The sequence below is a fragment of the Xenopus laevis genome, chromosome 7L (genome assembly GCF_017654675.1).
Source record: "Xenopus laevis strain J_2021 chromosome 7L, Xenopus_laevis_v10.1, whole genome shotgun sequence".
Lineage (NCBI taxonomy): Eukaryota > Metazoa > Chordata > Amphibia > Anura > Pipidae > Xenopus > Xenopus laevis.
In genome coordinates, this window is record NC_054383.1 from 80,652,734 (window position 1) to 80,667,278 (window position 14,545).

General features: G+C 38.9%; 1 protein-coding gene across 1 annotated transcript in view; it reads right to left on the minus strand.

Moving 5' to 3' along the window:
* pou2f3.L (POU class 2 homeobox 3 L homeolog) overlaps window positions 1-7,561 on the minus strand; it is a 46,642-nt gene extending 39,081 nt beyond the window's left edge. Inside the window, exon 1 of the mRNA XM_041569225.1 lies at window positions 7,117-7,561. Coding sequence (XP_041425159.1) covers window positions 7,117-7,345 — 229 coding nt within the window. The 5' untranslated portion in view covers window positions 7,346-7,561. The remainder of the gene's footprint in view (window positions 1-7,116) is intronic.
* Between the last annotated feature and the right edge of the window lie 6,984 nt (window positions 7,562-14,545).

Consider the following 14,545-nt stretch of genomic DNA (forward strand, 5'->3'; position numbering starts at 1 on the left):
ACCATTCGCCATCTAAAACCTGACGATTTGCTGTTTTAGCCTATAGGGGACCTCCTAGAACCCATTTGGAGGCATTTGGTGGCTAACGTTAGTGAAAATTCGCCAGAATGACGCCATTTTGCCACTTCGCCGATTTACTAAGAGGTGCTGGCGTAAATTCGCTAGCGAAGTGGACCTACTCTAGCGCTACTTCGCACCCTTACGCCAGGCGAAGTTGCGCTATGGTGAAGGGACGTAACTACGCTAATTCACTAACTTGCGGATTTTCATGAACGTTACCTCTTGCGCCAGAATTTACTCCACCACCTCAGACCAGGTGAAGTGCAATAGAGTAGATAGGGATCGTTCAAAAAAAGATTACATTTTTTTCTAAGTCCCAAAAAATGCTGGCGTCTTTTAAAGGGTGATAGGCTGAAAAACATCGAATTTTTTTTTAGGGGTACCCTTGTTCCCCCCTACATTTGATAACATATGGCACCTAAACTATACTGTGGGCACATGTGTAGGGCTTTAGAAAACATTTATTAAGGTTCCCTGGCCTTGTGTAGTGTAATGTGTTTTCTGCTGCATATACGGCCATTGTACTTTAACTGCACGCCGTATGCAAATTTCTGATCGATATTGTAACTTTCGAATCAGTGCCTGGCGAAGTGCGGCAAAGTCAACAATGGAGCAACTTCGGAGGTAAGTACATTTGCCCCTTAATTCGATTTGAACGATTCTAATACAGCCTATTCACCCGCAGATAGATATTTTTATAAGGGAATAAAAGGGCTTTAGGTTCCTCCTATGGCCAGGCTATTTGTTCTGTTGCTTTGTATTAGGAATCTGTCCATATACAGTTGATCACAGGGTTTCCACTGCATGAACATAGATTCTTTGTGCGATGCAAGGTGATACAAGGTGCATATTCTTGCATAAGGCACAGGCACCCATGTTCTTGATGCAACAATCCTGCTCCTGTACCGAGAACTGCACCTGTAAATGCCCTACAGAACATTTTGGCAGAAATACCCCATCTGAATCCTCTGGTTAGGACACTGCAGGCTTTCAACTTCTTAATAATAAGACCAGGATGAAAAATATGATGAAGCAGTTTTACTATTTATCATGGCTTTGCCATTATAAAAGACAATGCTACTACTGTAGGTATTGGACCAAACATATCAAGAGTTCTGCATAACACTGGTCTGCATGGTAGGTTGCACAAAAATGTCATGACTCAAAAAGAACCATATGAAAGCAAATGTGCCTTTGCCAAAACAGTTAACATGTGACCTAACTACAATGTGGGAAGATGTTTTGTGAGATGAAATCAAACTACAGAGTTTTATAAAAAGATCAGAGCAATGTGCATGACACATATTGACATAACCGACCCCATCAAAAAACACCATCCCTAAAGTGAAGTATGGTGATGGTGAAGTATGGTGATGCTAGCTGCATGCTGTGGTATTCCTTTTCATCAACAGGTACTGGGTGTCTTCAGTCTGAACCTCCAGAGAAAATCAGTTGAAATCAAAGCATAAACACCTTTGGTCTAATCTAAACACTAGGTTAGACTACAAAGGCGTAAGTTTTTTGGGGCAGCATTGGTCTGCATCTTGGAAGAACCTAACCCTAGGAATAGACAGAAGGGAGCAGGACTAGGGAGTGAGCAGAAGATTCAGACAGCTGTCTAATCCCAAGTCCCCAGTATGTGTCCATCCTTTCTCTTTTTGTGGTATGAGCCCAGGGGGAAACAGAAAATGTATTATTATATTTGAGAGGCACTGAATATTGAAAGTGTACAGAATTCGAACCCCTGCTGGGCTGTCTATACTCTTGGACTACTGCCACTATCCTAATATATAAAAAAAAGCTATCCCTTTAACAAGTTCATCCATGGGAAGATTTAAACATCAGCCACAGAAAAGAGGGGCAGTTATATGGTGTAACCAGCAAAAAAAAATCAGACCTAAGGTACACAAGCCTCTCTTTCAACCTATAAATAAAATCTGCACCTTTTTCTATCTGCGGGGCCCTTCTGATCTTTCCATTTTCGATAACTGTGATTTAAAGGCATTTTTAAACAAATTGTGTGGCCCATGCAATGCATTAACAAAGTGACTATCACCAGAATCTATGGTGTGATTAAAACATTGCCATCAGTACTCAGTAAGATGACAGCCAAACATTTCGATGGGTTCATAAAGACAGATATTGTGGAACAGTGTGACTTGTGCTCATGCGGTACTATCCTTGTCAGTTTGCTTTCAGCGTGTTGTGTGAGAAGAACATGTCCGGAGGCAGAGCACACAGGGGGAACTGGCAGTGAGCCCGGATCTTACGACCTGCATTTCTTTGTCAAACACATGCAGCATGTTTGTCTACCAAGCAAGAAAGGGCTTGGATATTTGTCAGAAATTGAGAGTAATTGACTGCCTTTTATTGGAATACGAGGTGGCTATATCTTTTTACAGTATCTCCTTAAATGCTGATTCATATTCTTGGTTTTGTGATTTGTTACTGTTGAGATCTGTCACTAATGAAACACCTTTAACCACACTTCCAAAAGCACACCTCTACCCCAGAATTATATGTCTAAATAACTGAGATATTGATATTAGCAAAGATGTTTAGACTTTGAGAAGTCATGGGACGGTTACCAGGGGTTAAAGAAGTTGTCAGTTTTCCCATTTAGTGCTAGTGAGTTTTCCCGCCTTTTTTATACTCTTTGGGGATGGGAAAGATGTGTTGTTGGGCATGGAGGGCAGATTACAGAGGTTTTAGCTGGATTAGTGTTTTAGGATCACATGGGGTCACCAGGGGGCTATATAAACTGGGGTCCCTTGGGATTTACCTTCAGTCCATGGGTGCTGGCCTTGAGGCATCTCTAGGATGTTGTCCAGATTCACATCCCACCCAACCGTGAATGTGGATTTACTGTATGTTAATATATTATTAAAAAAGGTATTTTTGCAGCTGGAGGGAATTGTTATTACATTTTGGTTACAATGCTGACTCGATGAACTTGAGTAGGTGTTCCCAAAAAAAGTGTATAGTATATCACCACATTTAGGAAGTGGCCAAAGGTGCACCACCCTGAGCCGAAAAATTCAATGGAACAGGCACTCAGAATAGGGCAATCTCCCACCAGGTTGTTCAAACTAAGTAAAAAGGTTTATTGTGTCCACACCCTCATGCAATTTGTGTACAAAACACTTCATAGGCTGACTCGGCTTGGAAGTACATAATAATTAGCAATGAAATTAGGCAGCCTTGTGGAGTTTTAATAATTCAAGACTGGCTAGGAATGGCAGAAACTGTTTTATTATGTGGAAATATGCTATTGTTATGTTTGCAAACAAATAAAGCTGCCGCCATTTTTAACCACCCAACTTCTGGTCTGATGTGTTTTATTTATATACAGTATACCTTCCCCATGTAATAATAAGCATAAGGTTTGTAATAGGTCTAGTAGCCCATAACAGCCAAACAGAAGCCCATTTTACTACAGTACCATCAGTGCATCACCCAGTCCAGAATATAATGTGGCCTTGTGCTTTCATATGGTCATGGACACCCCTAAGTAAAATATATATTGACAACATCATCGTTATCATTTATTTATATAGGCTGAAGAGGCCCATTGGCACTTGCTGCAAGCTGAATGTAGGGACACAAGTTCCTAAGTAAGCCAAATGGAAAATGCCTCCATGAGGATATCCCATATAACTCATGTAAGTCATATATATAACTCATATAACTCATATAACCAATTCAAGGGGATTTCTTTCTGAAACAGACTTTATTGCAGATGCAGTTTGGTAGACGAGGTGCTCATTTATGAATGAGTAATGTATACGAAAAAAATGGGGTGTTGGGGAGCACCAACCATCAAGCACAGAGGATGGTGTGCAAATGGATAATATATAATGGCAAAAAGAAATTAAAAAGAGCTGACCCATCAAACTGCACCCTCCCATCCATAAGCTCCGAAGCTCATGAAGGGTAAAAATTAAAACCTGAGGCACACAAAGGCTCTGGGTCATTGATACCTACGGGTTAAAAAGTGGTCAACCTCACACTGTATGGGAGGGATCTCGGAGTGGGTGAAGGGGTTGGCACTGTGAAGGATGGTCTTTTGGGGACCCCATCAGCGTTCACATTTACTGTGGTGGCAATTTGAATGTGCTACTTAATTATCAATGGTTAGCAGTTGCTTCCTATACATATAAGTACAAGAGCAAATTATCTCCTTAACCCATCAATTGCCTGGTCAGTCATCTTCCTGCAGCTAACCTCTAATTTTAATGTTGCATACTAGACATTGTTTTAATGATAAAAAAAAAAGTTTTAATTTTTACTCTTCATATGAGATTCGGAGCTTATGGATGGGAGGGTGCAGTTTGATGGGTCAGCCCTTTTTCAATTCTTTTTGCCATCATTTATGAATGAAGCTGCAAGCTCTCCAACCATAGTAGCTACAGCATGTAGGCTAGTTTACTGGTTGGATAATCTAACAGATTTACCAGGGTCTGCTCTGATACTCTATGAAACTGTGTTTACCATCGGGCAGTCAGTAATTACACTGCACTATGCAAGGTGATATGATCCCAGAAAAACAGATAAGGGCCTAGGCTGAGTGCAGGTGGCAGTATTCTATGAGTTCATGACTGGTGGGTTATTAGCCCAGAAAACTCATTCTTACTACTCTTGTTTTAATACAAAAAAAAACTTTCTTTTTTTAAAAAGAATAAATATCTTATTGTTTTATGTTTGTCCTTATTACCCCCGACCCCTCCGCCACCAAGCACTGGAATCTGAAGAGTTATTTTTGTAGAAAGGAACCCCGCTCTTCCCCTGCTGCTGTGTGTCTTAACCTTACAGATATGGATGGGTTTATGGTACAGTGATTTTAACAGAGAAGGCAAATGAATTACCTTTTCCTACCACAACTGTACATGCCCTATATGCAAATGCCATTATTTTGTCTAAGAGGATTGAAGCTTCCAGGCCCATATAGGCAAATCTGTTTGGTGGAAATAGTACAGGCATTTTATGCAAAAATAAAAATGTCTTACATATGTGGTTAGCATAACTCCGAATAAATGTACAGGAAAGTTTGTATGTGTGTTTGATAGGGTGTAATTTTTACTTACTGGTATACAACCATTAGGCATAATATCTAGAAAGCAAGATATATTTACTGAAAAAATACGTTTAGGCTTCAAAATCATAAATATTTATTAGCTCCTTTAAAATCAAAGACCAAATACATGTGTGTTTAATATATTGTTGAAGTATGCAACATGATATAGATATGTCTGGAGATAGCTAAATAGATAATCACAGTGCAAAAACGGGCCAGGGAATATAACTGATTTCCATCCAATTCTACCAGGTATGCTAGAGAGGAAAAAGATGTCACCACAGGGGACACTGTGACCTCCCCTAGACATGTTGAGCAAGAGATATGTTTAAGTCTAATCAGTAGACCTGGCTCCACAACCTGCACGTTTACCCACTTTGACCCAATCATTATCTGACTCAACCTGCAACAGCTTTATCCACAATCTGACCAGTTACCTGCTTCCCACCTTGGAATCATCATAGACATTCTGCCATCCAAGGGGTGCTGGAAGGGTAAATGGTTCAGAGGAAGGCAGAGAAGCAAGTGTTGCTTTAAGTGCGTAATGCTTTACTAAAAAAGACCCTCACATTTTATTTTAAGTACTCAAAACCCTAGTACAGACACCCCCAAGGTAGAGTCTTGAGCGGGTCTATTTTTTGTAACCCATACCCGACCCATATCCGCAACATGCAATCCACAACCCGGAACCGCAACCTGCATTCTTACCCGCTTGGCCCTGCTACCCAGCCCGCAAGTACCTTATCCGCAACCCGGACCCGCTGACCATCAATAATCAGGAAGTGTTGTCATTGTAAACTGGAAATTACATCATTGGAAGTAGGCGTGATCAGAAAAAAGGAGTAAAAATCACTATTGAGAAGCCCCCAGTCCGACCCGCATCTATATCTGCACCCGGAACTTCTACCCGCAACCCACAGGGTTCCTGCAGGTTTTTGCGGGTAAGATGCGGGTACCCGACCCGCTGCAGGACTCTACCCCAAGGCACAATATGAAGGAATGGAGTGTAATGGGCACTACCCAACATCATTATTAAATCAAATGGAACCAGTCATATACTGTTACTTATTAGGAAATGAGCGTTTGCAACTAATAAATAAAACAATTAGAAACATAATTAGTTTTTCTCTGTAATAATAAAACAGTAGCTTGTACGATCCCAACTAAGATTTAATGAATCCTTATTGGATGCAAAACAATCATATTGGTTTTATTTAATGTTGAAAGGTTTTTTTAGCCGAGGTATGGAGATCCAAATTATGGAAAGATCGCTTATCCAGAAAACCTGAGGTCCCGAGCAGTCTGCCTAACAGGTCCCATGTCTGTAGTGTAACAACAGGTGAAGGGTCACAGGTTCAACAACAAACTTCTAACTTTCATGCTGCAAAAAGTCTAATTGATCACTATTACTGGATGTGCAGTTGACACCATGTGGTCCAGAGGGCTGGATAATACATGTGACAACTGTATCTTTAAAAACATTCCTGTAAAGCACATGTGGAATTCAAAGGCAGCCACGCAGATAAGGATCAATTCTCATCTAAGAAAAGCTTGTATTTTCTTTATAGGGAAATGTGGTGCTAGAAATCAAATTGCTTTAATTAGAAATGTTGTAGCATTCCCATATATAAACAAATGTGATGCACCAAATTAAATTGTCCTTCTGTTTTCCTTTGTTTTTCATGTCATGTATTGGCATAATATAAAGAGATGCCTCATTGTATAATGATAATATGTAGAATATATTTTATTTATAGATGCAGCGAATGCTGGGAAATCCACGTCACTCCAATGCTTGAAGCTCAGTAGATTCACATATCAGAGCCTACAGTCCTGCAGGACATGTATCTCCTTTGTCTAAAAGTTTCAGCAGAGTCAGGAATCCCAGATTGAAAACAAAATAATGCATGCCACGCTGCAGTGTGATGCCCTGCTTTGGTACTATGTTTGATATTTAACTAAAGAATTGAAGGAATGCCTACCTGGGTGAGTGTATTCCAGATTCACCATCCTGCTAGTCAAAGTTACATAGAATGTGTGCCCTGCTGGTTCTGTCTGCTTTGAGTGGCACAGAGGTGGTGAGAATGGGAGGGGGGCCTGGCAAAAGGAGGGCAGAGAGGATTCCAGTTTAGCGAAGCCACCACACCTCTCAGGTATAAGCCAACATTCTGTGCTCTTGGCTAGGGGCCCATGCAAAGCACCTATTTGCATACGCCAACTGAGTAGGGAGAGGAGGAAGAAGTGATGATAGCAGCTGCCAACTGGGAGTCCTCTGTAATTCCCAGCCCTGCCAGCACTATAAGTGGTTTCATCCCTTCCTCTGCTTCCCAACGTTGAAGGCAATGAGCATTTTTCCAAGGAATTTGTTTATGGAAGGTAACTCGTATACTGAACTGTGAGACTTGTATCAACAACCCTAACAGAGTAACATGGCTGTAAAAAGGCATCCTCTCACTGGGGAGCTTGGCAAATACCTGAATGTGCCCTCATACTCAGCATTCCCTCTGTTATTTGGAATGTCATATGCGGGTTAAAGAATAAGTATAAAATAAATAGATAAAACAGCAGAATATGACTAATGCATGGATCCAGCCTTCAGATGGCTGTGGGATCTGGGAACTGCAGTTCACCAACTCCTCAAAGGCCTGGTCTAGACAGATGTTATTGAAAGACACAAGTGAGAAGACAGCAAGATTATATTAAGATTAAGATAATATCAAATAAATGTACAGCAAAACAGATCACAAGGAAAGTTTACCCAATATAAAAGGAGAAGCTGGGGGTGCAAGGAATATAGCTACAGTAGAACCCCCATTTTTTTCAGGGGACCAGAAAAAAATGGTGTAAAATCCAGGAAAATGTAAAATCAGGGAAATGTATTAATCATTATAAATAAGTGGGACCACAAAACAACACTGTAAAATGAGGGAAAACTTAAAATCAGGGGATGTAAATTTGAGGTTTCACTGTATTTGAAAGTGCAGGACGTTATTACACTTGGGAAATGATTTACTTGGGACAAACAGGAGGCTAAATGATTTTTAAAAAGAACAGGTGGCAAACTATAGACATGTAAGTAATAAGAGAGCAGCCATTATTTTAAGACTCGACTGCCCTCTGCTGGAAGTATTTTTTTTTTTTTTCAGGTTTGAAATATTTTATTTGGTTTTCACAATAAACCATAAAAATCAATATGATAACAAATAGTATGCAGAATAAGAAGATTAATACAATGACATAATAAACAGAATGTATAATTTACAATGAAGCAATATGTAAAATAAAATAGAAACTAACAAGAACTATCACTAACTAAGCCAATGGACGCATAGACATTCTTAAAAGAAAAAGAAGAAAGAAAAAGCCCATTGTCTTGGGAATGTCAGATAACCCCCCCTATGAACATTTTACAATTGAAGAAACTGAGATATTTGACTTCTATTATTGGAGTTACAGAACTCAAAGTAAGGAGACCATAGAAGTCTAAATGATTCTTTGGAATTATTTCCTTTAGTTTTTACTAATAAAGCTTCCTGTCAACTAAGCTGGTTCATATAAGCCATTGTGTCTGTAATTGAGGGAGACTCATTTTGTAGCCAACAGTTAAATAAAGCCTTTCTGGAGGCAGCCAAAAATAAAATTGTCAATATTTTATTTTCTTGGGACTTAAATTCTATATTAAAAATTGAAGAGAGCCTACTATCATCTAGAAGCAACAAAATCAAAACCTGGAGATAATTTAGTTTTTATTTTCAAATTAATTTTTAGAAAACTGGTAACTTCCTTCCAAAATATACTGATCTTTGGACAAGTCCATAGATAGTGAAAAAGGGACACATTATACTCATCACACTTGGGACAGTAGGATACAGGACTAGAAAAGATACCTTTAGAAAAAATCTTCCCATAGCCTAAGTGAACTAACTTAAAATGTTGTATCCTCCAACTCTCTGTCAAAATTAATTTATTGTATTTACAAATAGACTTCACCAAATCTGAAGGGGATATTTGACATAGTAGAAACTCAGCCCATTTGTTGGACACCTTAAGTAATGGGTGTGGGTCTGACCCATAATCATTCCAGAATTTTTTAGATATAGAGTTAATAGAAATCAAAGAAGGAATCTCCAAAAACGCTCCCAAATCTTCAGCTAGCCTATGATCTGACAAAACAATGTTTCTATTATTACTTAACAAAGAAAGACCACATTGACAAGCTAAGTAATAATATCTATCAGATTCAAGAAGCCCGTAGTCTTTTTTGAGTCTTGACCAAGATAACAGAGTCTCATTGGGTGGATCTAATAAATCTTTTACTAAGACTAATAATATTTTCTTCAAAGAAAATAAAAACGACTCAGACTTTTGAAAATCTGAGGGTTTAAGTAAGAGTTTAGCCGGCATAAAAGGAGTTTCCGTATAACTGTAGCTATGTCGAGAGAATAAGTGTTTCCACACAAAAATAGAGTCCCGAAAAAGGGGATTCTTCTTAAAATCGCAAGGAATACTACCCCATTTACTATGTAAAACAGATATAATATCAAAATGAGGTTCATGAAAAATTTCAATTTCAGGATTTGTAAACTTATTACCTTGAGAGAGCCGCTCAATGAGATATCTAGTAAGGGCTGATAAATTGAAAGCTCTGAAATTAGGGAGATTTAAACCTCCAAGTTTAACTGGAGCTCTCAACTTATGGAGAGCAATCTTTGCTTTTTTTGCTGGAAGTATTTTTACACTACCTCGTAGGCCATATTTACATTTGATAAAGAAGCCCATTTCCAAAAAAAGTTGGGGCACTGTGTAAAATGTAAATAAAAAGAGAATGGGATGATTTGCAAATCATTTAAACAATATATTTAATTGTACAAAGACAATATATGAAATGTTAAAACTGAGAAATGTTACTGTTTTCTGAAAATATGTATTCATTTTGAATTTGATGCCAGCAACATGTTTTCCAAAAAGTTGGGACAAGGGCATGCTTCCCAGTGTGTCACATTTACTCTTCTTTTACAACACTGTAACTATTTGGGAACTGAAGAAACCAACCACTGTAGTTTAGACACCTGCCAGATATAGGATTTCAGATGCTGAGCAGTTTGGGGTTTCCTTTGTAATATTTGTCTTTCATAATGTGTCAAATGTGTTTAAAGGAGAACTAAAGCTTCACTAAAGAAGTAGCTAGAAATGTTGTACATTATGTTTTGGGCTTCTGTATCAGCCCAAGACAACCATAACCTTTAACAGGGAAGATCTGTGCCCCAAAAGATGCCCCTGTAGCTTCCCATCTTCTTTTCTGCTGATTCACTGCACATGCGCTGTACTGCTATCAGTTACTAAACTGCATGGCAACACAGAAACCAGTGCAACTAGCACCAGAATGTAATAATTAGCCCTGTAGCATCAGTTTTTATCATAGGTCAGCCTCATTTTCTGTTTGATAATTTGCGATAACCCCTAAGCTTAGCTTCTCAACAGCTGCTCAGAGCCCATTGAGCATTTTCCAAGATGGTGACCCCCTGTGACAAGTTTGAAGTCCTGGATCATTGCTGCTATTGAAAAGCTGAAACTTTAGACTGGTGCAATAAGTTTAGTATATAAAATAAGGCATTTTTAGCCATATTCATTTTTAGGGTTTACAGTAGTTCTCCTTTAATGGGTGACAGGTCTGGACTTCAGGCAGAATGCAGTTTGGGCATTGTCATGCTGAATTAATAAGACATTGTCATGATGACAGCATGTGTTGCTCCAACACCTGTATATATCTTTTAAGGATATCATGTACTGTAAATAATGAAAACCCCATATTCTTTCCAATTTTTCATTGAGGAATGATATTCACTACAGTGTTTCACTGTACCCCTCCCCAAGAGGCTCAACATATTTTTTTTAGAACACAATAAAGTTTTAACCTTTAATATGTTGTTTTTGTACTGTATGCAGTTACATAGTTACATAGTATTTAAATCATTTGCAAATCATCCCAGTAAGCTTGACATCTGTGATGGGCAAATTATTTGAAGGCTTGTTAAGGGATCACATTCAAAATTTTGCCCTAATGAATGGCATTATGAGCAACAATCAGCATGGCTTTATGAAGCATAGGTCATGTCAGACGAATTTGATTGCATTTTATTATGAGGTAAGTAAGATTCTGGACAGTGGGGGGGGCAGTAGATGTGATCTATTTGGATTTTGCCAAAGCGTTTGATACTGTGCCCCACAAACGACTGCTTTCTAAACTAAGGTCTGTTGGGCTTAATGAAGTCGTTTGCACGTGGATAGGAAACTGGCTACAGGATCGGGTACAGAAGGTGGTTGTTAATGGGATATTCTCTACTTGGAGTAAGGTTCTTAGTGGGGTCCCTCAGGGCTCAGTATTGGGTCCACTTTTATTTAACTTGTTCATTAATGACTTAGGGGAGGGTATTGTAAGTAATGTATCAGTGTTTGCAGATGACACAAAATTATCCAGCCCAATTAATTCCATCCAGGATGTGGCATCCTTGCAACAGGAACTTGACAAACTGGCAATCTGGGCAGCTAAGTGGCAAATGAGATTCAATGTTGATAAATGTAAAGTCATGCACCTGGGATGTAAAAATATCCAAGCCACTTATACCCTTAATGGGACTGCACTAGGCAAATCCATTATGGAAAAGGACCTTGGAGTCCTTGTAGATGATAAACTTGGCTGTAGCAAGCAATGCCAGTCGGCAGCATCAAGGGCAATTAAGGTCTTGAGCTGTATTAAAAGGGGCATTGATTCACTGGAGGAGGGGGGTCATTCTTCCACTGTATAGAGCACTTGTAAGGCCTCATCTAGAATATGCCCTACAGTTTTGGTCTCTATCACTCAAACAGGACATTATTGTATTAGAGAGGGTACAGAGAAGGGCAACTAAGCTGGTAAAAGGTATTGAAAATCTTAGCTATGAGGAAAGACTGGCCAAATTGGGGATGTTCACGCTGGAGAAGAGGCGCTTAAGAGGTGATATGATGACTATGTATAAATATATAAGGGGATCATATAATAATCTCTCTAATGCTTTATTTACCAGTAGGTCTTTCCAGCTGACACCAGGTCACCCATTCCGATTAGAAGAAAAGAGGTTCCGCCTAAATATTCGGAAGGGGTTTTTTACAGTGAGAGCCGTGAAGATGTGGAATTCTCTCCCTGAATCAGTTGTACAGGCTGATATATTAGATAGCTTTAAGAAGGGGTTGGATAGCTTTTTAGCAAGTAAGGGAATACAGGGTTATGGGTAATAGCTTATAGTCCAAGTTGATCCAGGGACTAGTCTAGTCTTTGATGCATTATCCTAAAGCTATACTAGGCGGCTAGAAGATTATCCATGGATGAAACCAAATTTTGAATGAAAAGGCGGAGGATAAATGGTAAGGCCAAAATGTTGCTGCATTTTGCAAAAGCCTGATCTCCTTAGGAGGAACAGAACCAGAGAGGGCAAACATCAGCAACACATGGTCCCCAGTCCAATGCAGATTGCTCCGAAAGTACATTATATTACATGATATTTTTAATACACTGGGCCTCATACCTGGGGAAAACTCCAGAGAAAATATACCTGTTTGTCCAAAATGTAAACCTTATTTCAACTGATTTAAGTTGCTGAAAATATGTTAGAATGCAGTTTCAAAACTTGCACTGTATGTAAAGAGATAACGGGCATCACACAGGCACTGGGTGTTCTCTTGCACTCTCCAATATAGTGTCATTTGAAGACTAAAAAACAAATGCACACGTGGGCATGGTGTGCAACAGGAACCCTGGACTAGAGTTGAAGCAGGTTGGTACCTGCGGGTTATCCCTTGCGGGATGAGGGTAGGATTTTTGGGCAGGGGCATAGATAAGGGTCTGAGGGTTGCTGGTCTGTGGGTTGTGGGTCTCATCTATATTATTTTTTTGTGTTGCAGTATATACTGTATATTTTACTCCTTTTAAAAATTTTTACAATCATTTTTCTGTTCCTGTCCACTTCTGATGATGTCACTTCTGGTTTGTAGCAACAGCACTTCCTGTTTAATGGTTGGTGGACCAGGCTGCAGATAAGGCAGTTGCGGGTCACCTAGCAGATCCAAGCAGGTAAATATACGGGTTGCGATCTGGGCCGTGGGTTCGGGTCACAAAAATTGGTTCCGCGCAGGACTCTACCCTGGAGAGTCAGGTGTAAAGTACACTGTATTCATAAACCTTAACAATAATATTTACAACAGGTGGATTGACATTGGGTGCAGTAAAATAATAATATTATTGTAGAAAACGAGGCATTAAATCCAAGCAAGTCACCTGGAAATTTCCTATAAAATTGTACCATTTTACATGTAATCAATTTTAATCATGATGCCTTTTTTAACTCCTTGCGATCTTTACACTGTGTAGGGGGAACAGATACATAATAAAGCATTTAATTAGACATTAATGGATTTTATTTCAATGTCCCTTGCTGGTAGCTGCGGAACTACATCACCCAGAATATCTACCCCTTTATTTTATATTAATGACCAGTGAATGCAAACAGAATTGCACTCTCTGGCTGGTGGGGTAGGACCATAATCTGAACCCATTTGCAATTGGTTTTCATTTTTTTTTTCATTATTTGTGGTTTTTAATTTATTTAGCTTTTTATTCAGCAGTTCTTCAGTTTGCAATCCCGAATTGATTTGAATAAGAGACTGGAATATGAATAGGAGTGGGCCTGAATAGAAAGGTAAGTAATAAAAAGCTAAATAGCTCTAACATTTGAAGTCTTACAGAGCATTTGTTTTTTAGATGGGGTCAGTGACAACCCATTTGAAAACTGCAAATAGTCAGAAGAAGGCAAAACATTCAAAAACTATAAAAAAAAGAAAAATGAAAGCCAGTTGAAAAGCGTAGAATTAACCATTCTAGAACACTAAAAATTAACTTAAAGGTGAAGTACCCCTCTCTGTTTTTGTTTAAAATCCATATACAAGTATGCAATGTGACGGCATGAGCATCAAAATATGTAGTATTGTGACTGATTCTGGGAGAGAGCTGGCATTGTTTTAAAGCTGTCTTAGTCTACAGAAATAGTTGCCATAGCAGATAAATATATAAAAATCTATTAAAAGTACCAAACCTACTACAGGTATAGGATCCCTTATCTGGAAACCCGATATCCAGAAAGCTCTGAATTACGGAATGTCTGTCTCCCATAGACTCCATTTTATACAAATAATCCAAATTTTTAAAAATTATTTTAAAATATCCGGAAACCCCCAGGTCCTGAGCATTCTGGATAACAGGTCCCATACCTGTACAGTGTATTGTTAAATAGGGCTTTTTCACTTTTGCACATTAGGTGGTGCTCTACTCCTTTTTATGCTTTTTTATATTCACTCCAAGACATAAAATATGAAATGTAC